An 18884-nucleotide genomic window follows, 5' to 3' on the forward strand; every position below is an offset into this window, starting at 1 on the left:
TTACTTCAGTAAAGTCCTAAAATGTTTATTATTTTTTAATATCACGGATGTTTTTGAAATATCTTGACTCATTTTCTTCCACCGGTTCGACCTTTTTGGGTTCTTCTAAGTGTATATAGTCTTTGCAACAAAATAAGAGGATAGAAATTAGAATTTACCAACAGTTTTCTATTATAATATAAAGTTACGCCGTCTCGTAGTGGACATAGAAACAACTACTATTCATGAAAAAGAATTTATTTTAAACAAAATAATTGTACTCTTCCTTATTACGGGATGTCGCTACTTTATATCATTGCGCCATCTCGTAGTGTGTGTAAAAACCACTAGTATTCATAAAAAAGAATTTATTTTAGACAAAATAATTGTTTCTTCCTTACTACAGAATGTCCCAATTTAAAATAATTTTATTTTAATATTATTTAATGAATAAACACATTACGTTTATTTCACATTATTTATTATTAACAATATTTGAAATTTTAATCGGTTTCAAGAAGTCTTCATTGTTATTGCCTACATTCACACCAAACAATAACCCCAAAAACATGGCGACCGTGTCCAATTAAAAAAGACAAAAACAAATTTGAAAACGACAAATGTACGGACAACTTCGTGAAAAATTCAAACTGACCGAAAGACTACTGGTGATAGTGCTTGTGCTGGTGTTCATTTGGGTCTGTCAGGAAATTCTGTAGACATGTCAAAACACAAGGTGTCTTATTTCTTCAACCCCGACGTCGGGAACTTTCACTACGGCACCGGACATCCCATGAAGCCGCATCGCTTAAGCGTCATACACAGTTTGGTCCTGAACTATGGGTTGAACAAGCACATGCAAATCTACAGACCATACAAGGCTAGTGTGCATGATATGTGCAGGTTTCACAGCGATGAGTATATTGGTGAGTGTTTCTTTGATGTTGAATTGAATGGCATAATGAATTTCATTTATAGATTTTCTCCAGCGTGTGACACCACAGAATATTCAGGCATTTACTAAACATCTAAGCCACTACAATGTAGGGGATGATTGTCCAGTTTTCTATGGTCTTTTTGACTTTTGTTCAATGTATACTGGCGCCAGTTTAGAGGGGGCAATGAAATTGAACAACAACCACTGCGATATCGCCATTAATTGGTCAGGGGGTTTGCACCATGCTAAAAAATTTGAAGCTTCAGGCTTCTGTTATGTGAATGACATAGTGATCGGCATTTTGGAACTGCTCAAATACCACCCCAGAGTGCTATATATAGACATTGACGTGCACCATGGCGACGGGGTGCAAGAGGCCTTTTATCTAACAGACAGGGTGATGACAGTAAGTTTCCACAAATATGGCAACTACTTTTTTCCCGGGACTGGAGACATGTACGAAATCGGGGCGGAAAGTGGGCGGTATTATTCGGTAAACGTGCCACTGAAAGAGGGAATCGACGATCAGAGTTACTGGATGGTTTTCAAGCCTGTAATATCAAATGTTATGGAATTCTTTCAGCCGACTGCGATCGTCCTTCAATGCGGCGCCGATTCTTTGGCCAACGACAGGTAATTTAAACTTATATCGCCCGAATTATTTATATCTGATTGTCTGGGATGTTCCAGGTTGGGCTGCTTCTCCTTGAGCACAAAAGGACATGGGCAATGTGTGGAGTTTGTGAAGAGTTTAAATGTTCCTACTTTGGTAGTTGGTAAATATTCTATAAAGATGATTTTAAAGCTTGCTGAACATTGATAATTTATTTCAGGAGGTGGAGGTTACACACTGAGAAACGTAGCAAGATGTTGGACATATGAAACCTCACTGCTAGTGGATGAACAAATCTCCAATGAACTCCCATATACCGAGTACCTCGAGTTTTTCGCCCCTGATTTCACTCTCCATCCGGAAGTTGTCACACGAACAGAAAACGCAAACAGCAAACAATATTTGGAGGCAATCACCAAATTCACATACGATAATTTAAAAATGTGTCAACATTCGCCCAGCGTTCAAATGCATGACGTACCGGGCGATATGATTAAAGAGGACGAAAAAGTGAAGGAGGAAGACGATCCTGATGTAAGGATCAGTCAGGATTTGGAGGATAAGATGGTGGAGGCGAAAAATGAATTTTATGATGGGGATAGAGATAATGATAAAGATGATGTTAAGACTTGACAGTAGATATTAAGATGGAAAAGTAATATTCCGTTAGATTAAGTGCAGTTGTTCACTGTGTGATATTTTATGTCCTTTTATTAAGCTATTAAAGAAATTCGTGTCTTATTATATTATTTAATAAATTTTAAAATAAATATCAATTCTCTGTGAAGAAATAATTAAAAAAGTTTCCATAATCATTTACCATTTTGTCTATAAAAGGTACATAAAAGAAAATCTTATTGTATGTTTTATTTCTTCAATAAATTTTTATAGTTTTTAAATAAATAAACAATATACAATATATTAATTAACAAAATATTAATCATTTTCTTCCACATCATCAATAAAGTACAAAAACGCATCGTCTTCATAAGTAGGAAAATAGTACCTGAAAGGAAACTGAATAAATCTCGAGTTCTCCAAATTTCAAACATTAACTCACTCAGGTTGATCAAAGGTGTTTAGTTTGGGCAATTTACAATGTCCTTCTGTAGTTAAATGTCCAATTAAGTTCTCAAAACTCTTATCACAATACAAGCATTTCTTGTTGTGGGCCTGTCTTCGAATATAATTAACAAGTTTGATCTTCTGGTAGAAATCTAATTGTTTGGTATTTTCAACAAAATCAAAGTCATGATCAGCCTCCATGTGCAAACACAATGTGTTAATATTGTCCTCCTTTTTATCACAAAACAGACAGTTAATTTCATCCTGCATTTCCTTCCAATCAGAGTACTCTTCATCAGTGTTTTGCTGTCCATGTGGCAAAGCATACCTGTCATCCTCATTCTGCACATCTTCCCAAGTCTTATCCACCTCCAAATAGTTAACAATATAGAACCTGTCATAAGTTTTGTCTGCAGGATTAATCCTTTTGTGCAATTTCTTCCTCATGTGCTCCTTTAATGTGTTCCATTCTGGAAACGTTTTTTCACAATAAATACACTGCAGTTCAGTTATTTTCCCAGCAATTTTCTCAATCAGTTCCTCAATGTAGACTAGGTTTTGCGGATTGCCAAGCTGCAAGTTATGTTTTTCTGATAAATGTTGGAGAAACTCAGGCCTTGTGCCTTCTATAATTAGTTTGCAAAACAAACATTGCCTTGTGTAAGATTTGTCAGTGCGTTCGAATTCTTGCACTTTTATCGCTTCATTCAACTTTAATTTGTGTCTCAGTTCTTTGTCCTCTTTTAGCAGTGTAGAAAGTAAATAGTATTTAGGTTCAGAGTCTTTTATTTGTACACTTGGAATTATTTGTTCCATGTTTGTTGTTTTGAACTTATCATTCCAGTAGTTTATGTATCTAAAATGTACAAGTTATAATCCAAAATTAAACGACAAAGATTTAAAATATACTCTGGTAGGTTTGGTATGTTTTGCACGTCCTCAATAATCAAACTGTGTTCCTCAAATAAATGTTTGCAGAACAAAACCATGTCGGTCTGTAAATTATATTCCTTAGAACATAAAAAGCATTTCGTTAATTGATTTTCTTGTTGGTTTCTTCGTTTTGTGTCTTCAAATGACAAAGGACCGAACATGATGTTAATGTTGACAGACTGTTTCAAAACAACTACAAAGTTAGGTTAGAAAAAAAAATTAGGCAGAAGTATGGGGAAAATAAAATGTCTCGAGGCTTTTAATAATATATATATATATATATTTATAACATCAACATAACAAAATAATCATTTACATTTTAACAATTAATTGGCAACAATTGACATTAAAGCTTTCTTTACTCTAAAATTACATTTTCCAAAATTTATTTTATAATTTTAGTACAATGTTTAAATTTTAAATGTACTACTTTAAAATTAATATTTGTAGGCAGTGTTTCTATTTTTTAAAACTATTATCATTGTTTTTTATTTATTTTGGTTGAACTTTCCTAATTGTCGCATCCATTAAATTGTCAACTAAATTATCAATGGGTTTGATGATAAAAGGAATCGTGACTAAACCAATGGTTGTTACTGTATATTTTCTTGTGTTTTTAGGTAATTTTTCCACTCTTTTGAGCAAATAATTTGATACAGCGCAAACTCGATTTATCGTTGCCCCGGGTATAATGACGGAGGCCAAAAATTGCCATAAAAGCGTATCAATTGTTGTGTATGTCACTTTTTTAATGTGATTTCTTTCATTCTTGTTCGTCTGAAAAAAATTTAAAAATTAACCTACAGTATATACAAGTAAGGGTACGAACAAATGTACAAAGAGTTGCATAACGTTAAAATGTTCTCAATAAACATAAAATTATTGTAATTTATGCTTTACCTCGTACGAATTAATACTTTTATCAATAGTATCCGCTAATACATAAAGTGTGGCGACTCCGTAAGTTGCGTTAACCCATTTGCTGCCAATCCACCCCCTAAATGCCTCGCCCACCTCGTTCGCATAACCTAAAACAACAACGGACAACAATTCAAAACGGTTTTATTATGTAGAAAACATACCCAAATATCTGATGGGTGTTTCCCTATACAAATCCTTTGGTTTTGGTGCGTCCATCACGTTTAATCGCGTTGGAACTACTGACTGCTCAATTATTATTATGTTTTGATTGTCACTATTATTGATGTTGTGTAGTAGTTAACTGTGATTTCACAAATGAAAATAAATACGCGGAATTGTTAATTTCGTAAAAGGTTTAAGGGTTTTCAACGGTGGATTTTAGGTAGTCGTTTATCTCTAGTTAATTTGTTAATAAAAGACAACGGCCTGTTGGTCTAGGGGTATGATTCTCGCTTCGGGTGCGAGAGGTCCCGGGTTCAAATCCCGGACAGGCCCAGACTACTTTTTTTACTTCTTTCTGAAACTCGTACCCATAATCAAAACAAATGAAATTGAAATAAAGTTTTCTCCTTAAATTAATCTGAGTGTCAAGTTAAATTAATCCCTAGTGTACAACATTAAACAATTAAAACTTTATTGCTTTATTATCTAACAGTAACTGGAATAATTCAGTTTAAATACGCTGACTTTATAAACCAGAAGGAAAGTTCCAGCTTTTATCGCCAGTTTGAATAACACTTAATCTGTTTATAAATGACTGGTATATTTTTAGCTGCCCACAACATTATTCAGGTCGAGCATATTAACTTCAATATTAGTATAGTGAGCGCAACGCTTGTCAAAATGTCTCAAATCGACTCTGAATTCACAGGAATTGAAGCGATTTTAGAAAAACTGTCGATAGAAGACCGCACTCTTGTCAAAGATGTTTTGTACGGTAAAGAAACTTAGTAAGTAAACAATCATAAGTTCCAGAAGCTGTTAAATAGTAATAACAATAATAATAATGTTTCAGCACTTTCGAAGTGTCAAAAGAAGCTTTACAACTTGCACAAGCTTACCACATCGAATTGAAAACGTGCGGATTCAAATCGAAAACGGAACAAACGCGGTCGTCAAGACTAACACGCGTCGGAGTCTTCCAACATGCCACACCTTTACCCACATCGTCGCCGATCTTGGAGATGCGCGAAGCTGTCTTCCAACTAGCAAAAAATGCCATCGCGATTGCCGCAGCGGCCAACGTCAACGTGTTCTGCTTTCAGGAAGCTTGGAGTAAATACTAAGGTGTTTGGTCGATTAAATTTAATTGAAACGGTTGCAGATATGCCCTTCGCGTTTTGCACGAGAGAAAAGGATCCGTGGTGTCAGTATGCGGAGGATGCGAAGCACGGACCGACCACAAAATTCTTGCAAACTGTAATGAAATTATAGATGATGGTGTGAGTCGATTAAATGTTGGTTTTGTAGCTCGCAAAGGATAACAACATGGTGATAATATCACCAATATTGGAAAGAGATGAAGAACACGGCGACACGATCTGGAACACGGCCGTTGTGATCGACAATCACGGTGATTACTTGGGGAAGCATCGCAAGAATCACATACCTAGGGTCGGTGATTTTAACGAGTCCACATATTATTTTGAAGGCAACACGGGACATCCAGTTTTTGAAGTAATTTACCGCGTTCATTATTTCAGATTTGTTTTCTTATTCGCATTGTTTCAGACTGAATTCGGCAGGGTGGCTGTAAATATTTGTTACGGACGTCATCATCCTTTAAACTGGCTAATGTTTGGAATAAATGGTGCAGAACTCGTCTTTAATCCATCCGCCACGGTATTGGAGACAATAAAATTGTAATTCGTTCTTTTAAAATCTCTATTTTCTCATTATAGGTGGGCGAATTGAGTGAACCTCTGTGGGGAATCGAAGCCCGAAACGCTGCAGTGGCGAACGGCTACTTTGCCTTCGCTATTAACCGTGTCGGCACTGAAACGTTTCCAAATGAATTCACGTCCGGCAACGGAAGACCCGCCCACAAAGATTTCGGACATTTTTACGGTTCCAGTTATGCGGTCGCACCCAACGGCACTAGATCAGAGGTAAAATTGCAAATAAAATTACTTGGCTGACTGACTGCTTATTTTTGTCGATTTCAGGGGTTATCGCGGACGAAAAACGGTCTATTAGTGACCGAATTGGATTTGAATTTGTGTCGGCAAGTGCGAGATCATTGGGGATTTCAGATGACACAACGATTGGATTTGTACGCGGAATCATTACCGAGAGCGGTCAAGCACGATTTTAAGCCGCAGATTATCAGAAAACAATTTTAATTTTAATAAATTAATTTTTTTGTAATCGTTTTAATTTTTATTCACCCCGAAATTTTAATGTTTCATCCGAATGTGGCTCTTTTCTCGCAGCGCCATCTCTCGTCGGATAGATGTTCTCCGAGCTAAACAGGTCGGTGAGCGCGCCATCTTTCGGTGTTGTTGCCGAGTCCGTCGCAGTGTTACAAAAAGAGGTGCGTGGTCCGGAGTCCGGACCTGTGTTAGAGAATTATCTGTCAAATTTAAAGTTTCAAATAGTATTTTATCCAATTTCAGCGAAAATCAACCTCAAAATAGTAGCACAAGTTATTGATGCCAATAAATTACTATGGCAACTGCAAAAATCGTCGAATTAGACGAGACAAACACTTGTAAAATGTAATTTTCTTTGTTTGGAGGTTATGTTGTTGTTAATAACCAAATACCCGGATTATTTAAATATTCATGTTTTAAATGTGTTTTAGTTGCGAAAATGCCTTGGCCAAATATTCTTGTCCCCGTTGTAACATTTTGTACTGTTCCTTGCCTTGTTATCAGTCGCCCTCTCACTTGAATTGCAGTGAGGATTTTTATAAAGAATCAGTCATCGAGGCATTAAATGAACAAAGCGACTTGGATTCTAAAACGAAAATGATGGAGATTTTGCAAAGACAACACCACAACAACAAACTAAATCTGGATGAGTTTTCAGATGGAGATGATGGTTTAGATTCAGATGATAATGATGATATTGATGACATCACATCCAGATTGGAAGGTGTTGATTTGGATGATGCCGAAAAAGTCTGGGAGAAACTGACTGAAGATGAAAAACAAGATTTCATTGCGTTTTTAAAGTAATGTTTTATTTATTAAAATGTTGTTAGAAATTACATTTTATTTGCAGATCAGAAGATGTCACAAAGTTGATAAAACCCTGGGAACCTTGGTGGGATTATTATGATCCCAGAAAAGTTGAAATTATTGGTTGTGAGAACAAGGAATACAAAAACAATTGCCCCAAATTGGCAGAAATTAAGGATATCAAATTAATAACTGTTGGTTACATTTTTGTTTTGAGACAATATATTATAATTAGTTTTTTCAGAGCAAAACTCCATCAGAATTGTTAAAGAACAACCTAGTAAACATTTTGGCATCTTATGCCTTTACAACAAGATATTTAAATGGTGAACATTTCGATTTTGCTAAAGAAGCAGTTAGTTGTTGGGCAAACTTATCCATTTGTATCAAATCTAAGGAAAACTTACCAGATTACGAGTTTGCCATTAAATCAGTTCAACAAGAATGTTTAAATGTAATCTATTGTATTAAAATTTTTAAATTGATTAATTTTATTTCAATTTTAGACTGATTGGATTATCACAGATGAGGAAAACTTTAAAACGATGAAAAAAGACGTTACGAAAATTTTACGGGGACCTAATTTTTCCGAACCGAAGTTTTATATACTGTGTGCATTAAGTGATTTATTAAAACTGTTGAAGGTGGCAGAAAATCCGCAAGAAAAAGAAACATTTGGTAAGAGTTTTCCAAACGATCATTTTCCCAGCGTTAAATTAGAGAGCAAAGAACATATTATCAGTTACGAAAAAAAAATCGAATACTTTTTGTCTTATGTTAAAGATTGTTATCAGGTTTAAATTTGTATTTTTTTTGTAAATAAAGTGAATTATCTTTGTACATTTACTATTGCCATCTATGTATTAAACGATTAACAAATATGCGTATTAATTACCGGGGTCTGTGATGTCTAAAAATATAAACAAATACTTCAACGTAATTGAAGTTTTCTGCAACTGAAATAAATGGTGGTGCCTGTTTGACAACAGATGGCCACATCCTACTTAAATATTTTTTCTCGTGAAAATCATACTTGGTACAGAATTCGGTGATTATAAAAGTAATTTGTTGTTTCTGATAAAAACTTAAACGTTTGGGGGTGTTGTCAAAATAGTTAATCTAAAATGAAATTTGAAAAAATAAAAAGTGTTTTCTGTAGTCGCGTGCATAGGTGTTATTTACTTTCACCGATAGACGTCGACACACGCATCACCGATCTTAGACGTACGTCCCGTATGAGAACCGTGCGTTAGACAAGGACGGTTGACGAAAAACCGACAGTACAGAACGCGTGCGATTCGATCCATGAACAACACAACCTATGCGAGTGGTTCCGCCATTGTCGCGATCGCGCAACGCCATATTTGATCGTCCATTCGTAAACAAAGCGGGCCGGCAGGATAATTTCTAATCGCCATGGCCGACCAAGGCATGATGTGCGAGGTTGAGATGCAGCCCGAGATACAGGAGTGCGTCGAAATCGAGGCGATACCGGTCGACATATCGGACACGGTCGAAACGATCGTGGAGTGCGGCGGCGAGCCAATGATGTCGATGCAGGGCCTGGAGGGCCGAGACATCATCCTGGAAGCGCAGGAGGAAATCATCGATGATTCGGGCGATCCCCTCAGCCTGTACGAGGTACCGGTGCCGGATGGCTCCGACCTTTACGTCGAATCGTCGCCCGGACCGTCCGGCAAACGGAGACGCCCGCCCAAGGGCAGAAACGTGCTGGGGCGTCGCGACAACGAGCTGTTGCTCAGCGAGTGTCACGCGGTGGAACAGAAGCCTCGGAAATGGGAGCAGAAGCAGGTGCAGATCAAGACGATGGAGGGCGAGTTCTCGGTCACTATGTGGGCATCTGGGGCCTCTGACGGTACGTACGTTTCTATCGTTGCACTTTGGCGAGACACGGGGGCGGCCGCGGACCGTTTCCGCTGGCCGAACCGACCGCAATTTCAGACGACGTACACTGACGGCTGTTTGTTGCCAAACAAATCCGCCATGACTGGATTTACAGCCATATTTTTTAAATGGCGCAGGAGGTAATGGTGGACCGTCATGGCCGCCTGAAATGTTTTAGCTTCTATACTCGTTTTTGCCTCTATTAACCGTTCAATCGCGACCGAAATGATCAATTGCGTCTAACAATTGCTCGTAATTTTAGATTTTTCAATCATATTTGGAAAATTGTTCTTTTTTATTGAGTGTTATTGCAGAGATTTTAAAGGTCATTCATAGATGGCGTCACTGTCGATTGCTGCATTTGTATTTTTCGTTGCCAACTTAACTTGTGCTAGGTTGAAATTAAAATAACTATTAATCTTTTTTGTTTACATACATATTTAAATTTTGGAACAAATTTTTCAGACATAACCATAACAACAGCTAAATAAATCAACAAATTTCAATATCATTGTCAGTATTAATTAAACAGTGGCACAAAAAAATGTCTGGCGACCAGCAACACTTGTACCTGTTTCGTCATGAAGTTTACTATAAGATTAAAACCATAATCATCGAGCCATCGACGGCTCGCACATACAATTCCAATCCTAACTGTAACGTCACCGTGAAAACGTTCAATTTAAAATAATTGTTGCCTATTTGTTCTAGATGAGGGCTCAAACCCGGAACCGGATCCAGACTATACTGAATACATGACCGGTAAGAAGATACCAGCCGACGGGATCCCCGGCCTGGATTTGTCGGATCCGAAGCAGCTGGCCGAGTTTGCGAGGCCCGGTCTCAAAAGCCCGAGAGTCAGACGACCCAATCAGGACACCACCGATCGGACCATCGGTAAGATCACGTTGTTGTCCTTAAAATTTGATTTTCTAATGGTCTTTCTATTGCAGCTTGTCCGCACAAGGGTTGTAACAAGATGTTCCGTGACAACTCTGCGATGCGCAAACATCTGCACACGCACGGACCGCGTGTCCACGTGTGCGCCGAATGTGGCAAGGCCTTCGTCGAGTCCAGCAAATTGAAACGCCACCAGTTGGTGCACACCGGCGAGAAACCGTTCCAGTGCACGTTCGAGGGCTGCGGCAAACGTTTCAGTCTCGACTTCAATCTTAGGTACGTTAAAAACGTCGCCAACAGGAAACCCATTTTGGATGTTTACTTACCAATTTGATTTTAGGACACACGTTCGCATTCACACCGGCGACCGACCGTATGTGTGTCCGTTCGACGGATGCAACAAGAAATTTGCGCAGTCCACAAACCTGAAGAGTCACATTTTGACACACGCCAAAGCAAAGTACGTTTCCCCCACGTTAGCGGGCTTCAATGAGGTGAATTGATTTGAACGACGTGATTTCAGGTCGCGAAACAACGTGGCGAGAACGACGAACAACATACAACTGATGCAGCCGCATTTCGTCCAGGTGGAAGTGGCCGATCCCGAATACATCGTCTACACTGATTAATTTGGTCATCAATTATAGGTATTGAGAACGTTTTACGCAAGTGTACATATTGAAATATTTGGACGCAAAAAATGACTGTAAACGTAAACGGTTGTGTCGCGTTTTTTCCTGTGGAAATGGACGAATCGGATTAGTTTTTGTATTTTACTTTGATCAAGTACAAAAATAGACTGAATGTGAGAAAGTTCGATTACATTTGTTTGTTCGTTTCGAGTGTTAATTTAAATAAATGTTTTCGATTGTTTAATAATCGGGAATTCATCAATAGATTAATAATTGATTCAGTTACGGAAATTGTTTATTTATCTTATCGTTTTAGGCTGTAAGTTATTGTAATATACTTGATATGATATATTTCTTAATGTACATAAAATGAATACATTCAAAGAGTAATAAATAATTTTTCAACTAACACTCTCGTTTTATTACGTTTAAATAAGACAATTATGTAATTAAATGTGTATTGTAGTATGTATTACAATAGAATATATTATTTAATAAACAAAAAATTTATAATTAAAAACGCCTAAACATCAATAGAAATTGCGTAACCGGTATTTACATCATTTATCACAGACAATAAAATATTAACTATCTAAATTTTTTAATAAATTATGTTTTTAGCTGACGAAATGGAATATTAACAAAATAAACAATGGAATTATGAGAGTAGGCGTTAATTTGGTCCCTGCGCCACACAATTTGATCTCGCTCTCCTAAAACAACACACAATTAATGATCTAATTCAAGTTCTTAATTGTTACGTTTACGTTTGAACTCCTGTTAATGCAGCTCATATACAAACGCCTCGGGAAATTGTTGTTTAATACTCTGTAACAAGAAAGCGACATATTATAATCGACTTGTTTCGGCGGTTCAGGAAGCAATCCCAATGTACGTTCGGCCCTCTCCCTGTTTTCCCTGCATACGTTGTTAATGACCAGCAATATCATGTTGCTGTTCGAGATTTTCTGCACCAAAAACGGCCTGCAAAAATTCATAAATTAGCTTGTGTCACGTTCCACGTTTAATATCGGTTGTTGGCACCTCGTACAATCCGTCATCGGTTTAGAGTAGCTGCTGTTACCGATTGTCGACTCGTTGTAGTGCACCAAACTGTACAAAGACATGACGGTGTCGCACGGCTCCGGCTTAGTTTTTTTAATCAGTAATCTGTGGTCCAGTTCCTTTTCGCTTCGCGAGGTAGGTTGGTTTTCGATTTGCTCCTCCTCCCTCTCGTTCATCATGTCGTCCTCTTTCATATCGTCGTGTTCTGGATAAGTCATCGTTTCCAATTCGGTTCCGGTCACTGTCCGTATTAAATAGATCAGTTTGGCGAAGGACCAATTTAATACATTCGCAATGTGAATTAGGGGCTGGAAAAAGCGATTTGGTCAATATTTTGAATAGCTTGTCGTGGTTGATAATATGCGCATGTGCACTCAAGAATGTAGCGCAATACCTTGAATCACATAGATGTAATCATATGAAAAACGAAGTGTTAACAAAAGTAATTCATGCATTCATGCTAAAAAAACAACGTCCAATATTGTAGAAATACCGTAGAAAGACTGTAAAAAACTTGAGGTCGTATAAATAACACCCCTATAGCGGCAAATAGGAATGTTATTTGAAAGCAGAAATCAAAGAGCGTACCTAAGGTGTTGTGTGTTAGTGTGTTAACAAAATTATTCCGTGCAAGACAAACACAAACACAGAGTGTTGTAGGGTCGTTCCTTTACACAATAAAATTTCGGACACCTAAAACTAACTTTTAGAACATATTTCAATTAATCCTTTATAATTTTACGTTTGTTTCTTCTTTATTGTAACACTGCGCGTAACTTCTTCTTTTCATGCTTCCGTTTCGGACAATAAAACATTCTAATCTAATCGGATATTTGATTTCCTCAACCTCCAAATCATAATCGGTGTTGTTGTTGTTGTTGTTGTTGTTGTTGTTGTTGTTGTTGTTGTGTGTGTAATCTTGATAAACTACCAGAATTAAATTGGTCTTGTTGATTGGTTCAATGAACACACCGTTGTGATTGTAAGTGTTAGTGTTGGGGTTTAAGATGTGCAAGGGGTATTTTTGGTCACATGGATAATCGTGTGAGTCGTGCGCAAAGACGTTCCACAGTGTGGTGAAAATCAGAGAGAACGGCTGTGAAAAGTGTCATTTAACATGCTTAGAAATGATGATGGTGATGTAACGTACTGTCATGAGTCTCGAAGCAGGATTAGTGGTTTCCTGACTCTCCGGACACAGTCCTTGATAGTCGTACATGGTGGTGATTTTGTAAATCTCTTCCTCGACCAACTGGTCCATGATGTCCGGACGTACTCTCCCGAAGAAGTAGCCGGTTTCTTGTAAATCGTTGCTGATTATTATGTAGCCGTTGTCGTCCAGCATCAAACAGTGCAACTCCTTCGATTCGCACGTCCTTTTGCACGATATGTCGCCGCACTAAAAACACCATTAAGTATTACCTCATAAAACCTGATTGAACGAAATAATTACGCTGTTGGTGATTTTGGTGAAAAGCGAATACATCGCCGAATGGTAGAGTTGATAGCCGACAACCGCGGCCGGCGCCTTCTCCTTGCTGTTGTTCTCGCGGAAGATCGCGTGCGAAACGGTCACCAAGGTGTGATTCTCGTCGCCCACGTGAAACGGCACGGAAAACACGAAGTTCTGCGGGTTCAGATAGTGCTGTTCGACCGCACGTTTGTACCACGTCTCGTCTATCGCCCTGTTGTGGACGTTGTGGAAATTTCTGGGGGCAAACATTTGGTTTATGAAAGCCAAAACTTTCCCAACGGATCGTCGACTTACGGTTCGTGAACGGACGGATCGATGTTTTGCGGGAAGTATTGCCAGCGAGTCAGTCCGCTGTGCGTCGCCAAAAAAGCCACCGTTATTCCGAAACGCTTTATGAATTCGGTCCTGGATGATAATCAATTAATTGTGATTAATGCGCAGTTTTATGGATGTTACGGCTTTTAATGTTGTGTCTGAGACGTCGTTTGTATCAGATGAAAACAACAAAGTTGTCTGACCCAAACGGCACCTCATAAATGTTTTCTATCAGTTGTGGGGAGTAAAACTCAGTTGTAATTTAAGTAAATCAAGGAAATTATTATAATTAAAAGGAATACAATGCCGTCACTATACATTATCATTTGTCGATCCCCTGTAACGATTAAATTAACTTTGATCGGTTGCGCTGAAACGACAAAATCTTTATGAACAATTCCTGGCTGCAAAATCCAAAAACATTATTGGCTTGAAAACAAACTGTTAGTTCACAACTACTTCTAAAACGAATAATCAAATCATAAACACAACAAAAGTCGTCAAACGAAAATGATAATAGTGTTTGTTTTTACTGTACCTTGGAATTAGTGCCATCAACATAGCTATTAGACTTTAATACCAAAAATGGGGGAAAAAAGAAAAACAGTTTTAACTATTTGTGCGTCAGGCAAATTATGATTTTAAAAAGGTGGATTTTATCAAATCTTACCCGTTCTCTTCTTTGGATGTGGTCGTGATGTTTTCGCTGAACCACGACGTTATTTTTGCGTCGTTCACGACTTCGCAAAACAATTTACGCTCACCTAAAACACAGTTGTTAACGACAATCAACGATTTAGTGGTGGTTTACATTCGGAAGACCACTTCCAACCGGGTTCGGCCATTTTACGCAGGAAATGCAACAGTTCTTGTTCGGGGGTGTTGAAATAATTATCCTTCAAGTCCCTGCAATATTGCCTACGAAACCACTTCAAATTAAAAACCAACAATGATCGATCGATCGAATCGATTACCAGTCGGGGTGGATGGTCCAATTACCGGTGAAAAACTGCGTGAACATCTGCTGATCCAACTGCGAACGCATCCTGTGTATGTCGTTCTCCACTTTGTGTTGCACCCTGTAGAACCCGTAACGGTGCGGGAGGGCTATTACGAGACTGAAGGGGGTGCCGTTTATCCCCCTGTAGAAGTAGTGTCTGGTGAACGTCATCAGACGTTTCTGCAACAAATAGTTGGTGAATGGGCAGAGGAAATTGGATCAGGGTCGGCAGTACCATGTCGTCCACGTGCGTTTTCACCCTCAACGTCACGTTTCCCTTCTTCTGCATCACTATGTTGTTTCTCAGTTCTCGGATTTCGTCGCTGAACTCCCTGGGATGGTTGTCGTCGTCCATTACTTCCACCTCTGTCACATCCACCCGGTTGTAAGCCGGCTTCAATATTCCCTGGTACTGATAGCGTAAAATTGGATAAAAATCTTTAATTAAAATGTTTAATTTTAACTTACAACTGGTCGCAAATCGGGGTGGGTTAATATGTAACCGTTGTTTGTTACTATAAATGCGTAGCCGTTGACTCCAAGCTAAAATATTAACTATGAATTAATTGATTAAAAGTAAGTTAGTCGTGTTGTACCCTGTAAGGCATCATTAATCTCTTGATGTATTCAATGGGTATGTCAGTCCCTGCGACTCCTAAAAGATTAGCAACTCGTTCCTGCAAAAACAATCAAACTTTAGTAAACATTCAACGTTTAACTATTCACTAGTGGTTCACTACTTGTGGCCGTTTCTTCTAAAAACTACTCGCTAATCAATTTCACCAATTAAACTAGTTCTGTTTCTAACTGTTTAGCACCGTTCTAACGTTTAACAACACTATAAACACACAAATTATTATTATAAACGTATAAAAACAATATTCTAGTGTACTATTTGTATATAATTAGTAAATCTAATCGTTGCAGCGACTAAAATCTGGTTCCTCTGGCTATAATTAATTAATATAAACTGCACAACAAGTAAATTACGTTCGGTCCTTCGTTAGTTTTACCTCTCTGGTCACCATCATCCATTTCGCTTCGTTTATTTGAATTTTTTCGGTGATATTCTGCGGGAGAGAAAACGGCAAACACGATATTTAACACACGTAATAAATTGGTCTGGTTACAGGCAAATTAAAATTAAAATTTAAATAGAAATTTTAATTTTAAGTTCCAATTAATTAAAGATTTTGGGGTTAAAATCAGAATATGATTTACAATTGCAAGTGAATTATTGTAAAATAAATTAAAAATTGTTCTTACCGCTCTCGGTTTCTTGTCGTAAACCGGAAGCGACACTGAAGTCATCAGATGATAAGTCTGTAACTCCCCGTAATTATCCTGTTTCTGAAACACAATAACCGTTAATCCAACCAAACCTCAACTGACTTAAGTCGGTACGTACAATTTTTTGCTGGTGCACAAATCTCTTATCCTGTTCGACCGTCATCAAAGCCTTGTCCTTCATCATAAATTTTTCTCTTTGCCGGTTCCGTTCCCTGTTCACCCACAGCCAGTTCGTTAACTTCGGATCAGTCACGTCCGCATAAACCGGACTCCAAGTCGGATTCGGTTTCTGATTGGCGTTCAACACCATCGGACGCGCCATCACCGGAATGTACTGCAACACCTCCTCCCGTACTTCCGCGTAGGTGCTTAAATGCACGTAATAACCTGAAGAGACGTACAGATTTTATTGTGGGGAACAACGTCGGTTGGTTTTGGTGTGTACCTTGATTGGCGCACGCCATCCACTTAACTTCCCGAACGTCGGAGACTTCGCGACCGATCAGATAAGTGAACACCCTCACGTTCATGAACGGTAAGTCGCCCCAGTTGTACTTCTCGAATATTTCCTTGTAGTTGTACTGGACCCCGTCAGTGATCAGCATTATTGCCTGGTTGCAGTTGGCTCCTAAATACAAAAATTTCTTTTTCCCTACTCCATAAACTTATAGTGGATATTACCTTTGGGTTTTTCGCTTTCCCTGTACTCCTCCAGGAGCTCGAACGCCGTTATCAAGGCGTCCGAAAAATTGGCGATTTGTTCCGTTTTAAAGTTGGTCATGCTCTCTTTCAACAGTCGCACGTTCGCCAAATTCGCCTACAAACATAAACATACATAGACATGCGACGTTCGTTTTGAAGCAATTAACCAACTTACTTGCACCAACATGTCCTCGAAGCAGGGCACCAAAGGATCGGTCGTGTTACTGAACGTGTAAATGTTGACGTAATCGTTGTTGCCTAACGTGTCCAAAATATTATAGACGACATGACGGGCGATCTCCCTCCTCATGCCGGTCATGGAACCGGATCTGTCCACCAGGATTACGACGTCCTTCGGCGAAGACGCCGCTTCTATGTACCAGGATCTGGTGCGACAGTCGAACAGGTCGATCGGCTCTTGACTCCAAATCATCGCTACGAATCAACAACATCGGTTAAATAAACGGTGTGCGCACAAAGTGGCTTTTTTACCAGGAAATTGTCGCATAAAACCGGTGGAGCTTCCGAAATATTGCCAAGAAAGCGTGGGATCTTGTTTGTAATTGTTGCGGAACGTTTTGTCCAGTTCCTCCGACCATATTATGCCCGAAATCACGTTTTTCGCTGCAAAACAATTAAATTCAACCCATTTCCTTTTTAAAATTTCAATGTGAACGTACATCGTTCGTAAACGTTGCTGGGTACGTGAACGGCACTGTGATTGGTGTTGACGGGAATGTTGTAGAAGTGTCTGTTCCTGTACAGGGGCAACTTAGTTTTATCTTTCGGCTGTGTCTGACTCGCCTGTGGATCTTTCTCGCTGCCGTCGGTCACCTGAAATGAATTTTACGTATGAGTTTTACGATTGGTATTTTGTGACGCGTTCTGTACTTCCAAATCGATTTCGACTGGCGTAAACTCGGAATCTTTGGACGAATCGTCGTTATCGACGTCCTGATCTTGTTGGTAATCGAAGCTTTCGCCGGAAGAAAAGTCGTTCATTTTCAGTTCGTCCGTTTCTGGCTTGTGGGGCTTGAAAATTATGATGAAATGTAATTTAATTGGTGGCAGAATGTTGGTAATTTAGTTACTTGTTTGGTGGTCGGCTCATTTTCTTCCCTCACGGGATTGGTGAGGTTCTTGGCGTTGTAGAACTGAAAATTGACGTCGATGTCGTCGTCTTTTTGATGTTTGGCCGCGTTTTCTGCCACGTCCATGATTCTCTACAATAAATCTCATATTAAGCGAGCAACGTAACTTGCGGCTGCGAATGATTTTTACCTCGACAGCCTTCACTTTTTGCTTCATCATTTCCGAGATTTTTTCATGTATATCTTTTAAAATAGTTTCGCCGTCCTCTCGTATCACGTTTGTGTCTTTGTAACTCTTAAAATAAAAATGATGGGATACAAATCATTGATCATAAGATACAGAATACAAACTACAGAATACAGAATGCAGAATACAGAATACAGAATACAGAATACAGAATACAGTACAGCAGTGTACAGAATATATATTTATATTAAAATTAAAATTGTTTAATATCAGTGTGTGTTACCTCCATAACTTTGGATCTCCTCGTAACGAGATTCCCGAAACTCCATAGCTCACCGGAAAGTTTATGCGCCCAATTCGTCACCCTAAAAATTAAACAATTTCATCTGCCTGAATAATCTAATAATAGCGCACATTTATGTATACACACAGTTCGGCACACGTAGATCAATGTTATGAAAAAAATCGAATTAAAAACAAACAAAACTCCATTTGCGCCTCCGTCTCTTAAAATAAATCGACTTACAATTTGGCCAGTTCCGGATGCGGTTTCGGATCTCTGTTCTCCTCCTGCGCGCAGCAAACCGCCAACGACAGCAGGACAACGGCGGCCGGAATCCTCATCGCGGCCGTTTCCTTTCGTTTCGCGTCGCGGACGGTCTGAATGGATGGCATGCGGTGCGGGCGGCGATT

At 38.7% G+C, this 18884-nt stretch overlaps 7 protein-coding genes and 1 non-coding gene across 10 annotated transcripts; 5 read left to right on the forward strand and 3 right to left on the reverse strand.

Annotated features, from left to right (window-relative positions):
* The first annotated feature begins 507 nt into the window (after nt 1-507).
* Nucleotides 508-2270, forward strand: LOC109600145 (histone deacetylase 3). Its single transcript, XM_020016230.2, has 4 exons — nt 508-905; nt 958-1549; nt 1607-1692; nt 1750-2270. The coding sequence occupies exons 1-4, from the start codon at nt 701-703 to the stop codon at nt 2160-2162; spliced, it is 1296 nt and encodes a 431-aa protein (XP_019871789.1). The 5' UTR covers nt 508-700; the 3' UTR covers nt 2163-2270.
* A 111-nt stretch (nt 2271-2381) lies between these two features.
* Nucleotides 2382-3751, reverse strand: LOC109600168 (zinc finger protein 277). Its single transcript, XM_020016256.2, has 3 exons — nt 3504-3751; nt 2590-3450; nt 2382-2535 (listed from the first exon to the last, which is right to left on the reverse strand). The coding sequence occupies exons 1-3, from the start codon at nt 3686-3688 to the stop codon at nt 2466-2468; spliced, it is 1116 nt and encodes a 371-aa protein (XP_019871815.1). The 5' UTR covers nt 3689-3751; the 3' UTR covers nt 2382-2465.
* Nucleotides 3752-3809: 58 nt separating this feature from the next.
* LOC109600182 (mitochondrial fission process protein 1) lies at nt 3810-4824 on the reverse strand. The gene is made up of 3 exons (XM_020016272.2): nt 4610-4824; nt 4428-4555; nt 3810-4304 (listed from the first exon to the last, which is right to left on the reverse strand). Exons 1-3 carry the CDS (start codon nt 4662-4664, stop codon nt 4020-4022), a joined length of 468 nt encoding a protein of 155 aa, XP_019871831.1. The 5' UTR covers nt 4665-4824; the 3' UTR covers nt 3810-4019.
* A 47-nt stretch (nt 4825-4871) lies between these two features.
* Trnap-cgg (transfer RNA proline (anticodon CGG)) lies at nt 4872-4943 on the forward strand. The gene has a single exon. It is a non-coding gene; the product is annotated as a tRNA-Pro (tRNA).
* Nucleotides 4944-5111: 168 nt separating this feature from the next.
* On the forward strand, nt 5112-6816 carry LOC109600179 (beta-ureidopropionase). Its single transcript, XM_020016268.2, has 7 exons — nt 5112-5398; nt 5464-5723; nt 5773-5867; nt 5919-6125; nt 6180-6290; nt 6350-6556; nt 6614-6816. The coding sequence occupies exons 1-7, from the start codon at nt 5202-5204 to the stop codon at nt 6788-6790; spliced, it is 1254 nt and encodes a 417-aa protein (XP_019871827.1). The 5' UTR covers nt 5112-5201; the 3' UTR covers nt 6791-6816.
* Nucleotides 6817-6945: 129 nt separating this feature from the next.
* LOC109600183 (zinc finger HIT domain-containing protein 2) lies at nt 6946-8470 on the forward strand. Its single transcript, XM_049968994.1, has 5 exons — nt 6946-7165; nt 7252-7623; nt 7674-7824; nt 7875-8084; nt 8137-8470. Exons 1-5 carry the CDS (start codon nt 7116-7118, stop codon nt 8428-8430), a joined length of 1077 nt encoding a protein of 358 aa, XP_049824951.1. The 5' UTR covers nt 6946-7115; the 3' UTR covers nt 8431-8470.
* Nucleotides 8471-8766: 296 nt separating this feature from the next.
* Nucleotides 8767-11476, forward strand: LOC109600180 (transcriptional repressor protein YY1). The gene is made up of 5 exons (XM_020016270.2): nt 8767-9506; nt 10247-10432; nt 10489-10711; nt 10776-10895; nt 10959-11476. The coding sequence occupies exons 1-5, from the start codon at nt 9047-9049 to the stop codon at nt 11062-11064; spliced, it is 1095 nt and encodes a 364-aa protein (XP_019871829.2). The 5' UTR covers nt 8767-9046; the 3' UTR covers nt 11065-11476.
* Nucleotides 11477-11649: 173 nt separating this feature from the next.
* LOC109600191 (voltage-dependent calcium channel subunit alpha-2/delta-3) lies at nt 11650-18872 on the reverse strand. 3 transcript variants are annotated; one of them, XM_020016297.2, is made up of 25 exons: nt 18718-18872; nt 18475-18556; nt 18195-18299; nt 18005-18136; nt 17805-17945; nt 17594-17747; nt 17406-17537; nt 17089-17348; nt 16893-17028; nt 16657-16839; nt 16330-16598; nt 16188-16271; nt 15935-15991; nt 15518-15598; nt 15390-15464; nt 15157-15333; nt 14896-15101; nt 14733-14839; nt 14592-14685; nt 13901-14011; nt 13586-13841; nt 13283-13531; nt 12112-12440; nt 11835-12051; nt 11650-11780 (listed from the first exon to the last, which is right to left on the reverse strand). In XM_020016297.2, the coding sequence occupies exons 1-25, from the start codon at nt 18864-18866 to the stop codon at nt 11685-11687; spliced, it is 3882 nt and encodes a 1293-aa protein (XP_019871856.2). In that variant the 5' UTR covers nt 18867-18872; the 3' UTR covers nt 11650-11684. The 3 variants fall into 3 exon arrangements, with proteins under 3 accessions (XP_019871856.2, XP_019871857.2, XP_019871858.2); XM_020016299.2 differs by lacking the exons at nt 11650-11780; nt 11835-12051 and adding exons at nt 12721-12825; nt 12875-13228 and having other exon boundaries at nt 12302-12440; XM_020016298.2 differs by lacking the exon at nt 15935-15991.
* Between the last annotated feature and the right edge of the window lie 12 nt (nt 18873-18884).

Source organism: Aethina tumida, chromosome 6, assembly GCF_024364675.1.
Source record: "Aethina tumida isolate Nest 87 chromosome 6, icAetTumi1.1, whole genome shotgun sequence".
Lineage (NCBI taxonomy): Eukaryota > Metazoa > Arthropoda > Insecta > Coleoptera > Nitidulidae > Aethina > Aethina tumida.

Excerpts from the sequence above, each read along its gene's own strand:
- LOC109600145 (XM_020016230.2), top strand. The coding sequence starts at position 701 with ATGTCAAAACACAAGGTGTCTTATTTCTTCAACCCCGACGTCGGGAAC. Across the intron at positions 906-957 it reads TCACAGCGATGAGTATATTG|ATTTTCTCCAGCGTGTGACA; the intron begins GTGAGTGTTTCT and ends TTTCATTTATAG. Across the intron at positions 1,693-1,749 it reads TGTTCCTACTTTGGTAGTTG|GAGGTGGAGGTTACACACTG; the intron begins GTAAATATTCTA and ends AATTTATTTCAG.
- LOC109600168 (XM_020016256.2), bottom strand. The coding sequence starts at position 3,688 with ATGTTCGGTCCTTTGTCATTTGAAGACACAAAACGAAGAAACCAACAA. Across the intron at positions 3,451-3,503 it reads AACATACCAAACCTACCAGA|ATACATAAACTACTGGAATG; the intron begins GTATATTTTAAA and ends TGTACATTTTAG. Across the intron at positions 2,536-2,589 it reads AACACCTTTGATCAACCTGA|GTACTATTTTCCTACTTATG; the intron begins GTGAGTTAATGT and ends GTTTCCTTTCAG.
- LOC109600182 (XM_020016272.2), bottom strand. The coding sequence starts at position 4,664 with ATGGACGCACCAAAACCAAAGGATTTGTATAGGGAAACACCCATCAGA. Across the intron at positions 4,556-4,609 it reads AACACCCATCAGATATTTGG|GTTATGCGAACGAGGTGGGC; the intron begins GTATGTTTTCTA and ends TTGTTGTTTTAG. Across the intron at positions 4,305-4,427 it reads AAAGTATTAATTCGTACGAG|ACGAACAAGAATGAAAGAAA; the intron begins GTAAAGCATAAA and ends AATTTTTTTCAG.
- LOC109600179 (XM_020016268.2), top strand. The coding sequence starts at position 5,202 with ATGACTGGTATATTTTTAGCTGCCCACAACATTATTCAGGTCGAGCAT. Across the intron at positions 5,868-5,918 it reads CCACAAAATTCTTGCAAACT|CTCGCAAAGGATAACAACAT; the intron begins GTAATGAAATTA and ends TTGGTTTTGTAG. Across the intron at positions 6,557-6,613 it reads CCAACGGCACTAGATCAGAG|GGGTTATCGCGGACGAAAAA; the intron begins GTAAAATTGCAA and ends TGTCGATTTCAG.
- LOC109600183 (XM_049968994.1), top strand. The coding sequence starts at position 7,116 with ATGGCAACTGCAAAAATCGTCGAATTAGACGAGACAAACACTTGTAAA. Across the intron at positions 7,166-7,251 it reads GAGACAAACACTTGTAAAAT|TTGCGAAAATGCCTTGGCCA; the intron begins GTAATTTTCTTT and ends AATGTGTTTTAG. Across the intron at positions 7,624-7,673 it reads GATTTCATTGCGTTTTTAAA|ATCAGAAGATGTCACAAAGT; the intron begins GTAATGTTTTAT and ends TTTTATTTGCAG.
- LOC109600180 (XM_020016270.2), top strand. The coding sequence starts at position 9,047 with ATGGCCGACCAAGGCATGATGTGCGAGGTTGAGATGCAGCCCGAGATA. Across the intron at positions 9,507-10,246 it reads GGCATCTGGGGCCTCTGACG|ATGAGGGCTCAAACCCGGAA; the intron begins GTACGTACGTTT and ends TATTTGTTCTAG. Across the intron at positions 10,712-10,775 it reads AGTCTCGACTTCAATCTTAG|GACACACGTTCGCATTCACA; the intron begins GTACGTTAAAAA and ends ATTTGATTTTAG.
- LOC109600191 (XM_020016297.2), bottom strand. The coding sequence starts at position 18,866 with ATGCCATCCATTCAGACCGTCCGCGACGCGAAACGAAAGGAAACGGCC. Across the intron at positions 13,842-13,900 it reads GATCCGTCCGTTCACGAACC|AAATTTCCACAACGTCCACA; the intron begins GTAAGTCGACGA and ends GTTTGCCCCCAG. Across the intron at positions 11,781-11,834 it reads GCATTAACAGGAGTTCAAAC|GAGAGCGAGATCAAATTGTG; the intron begins GTAAACGTAACA and ends GTGTTGTTTTAG.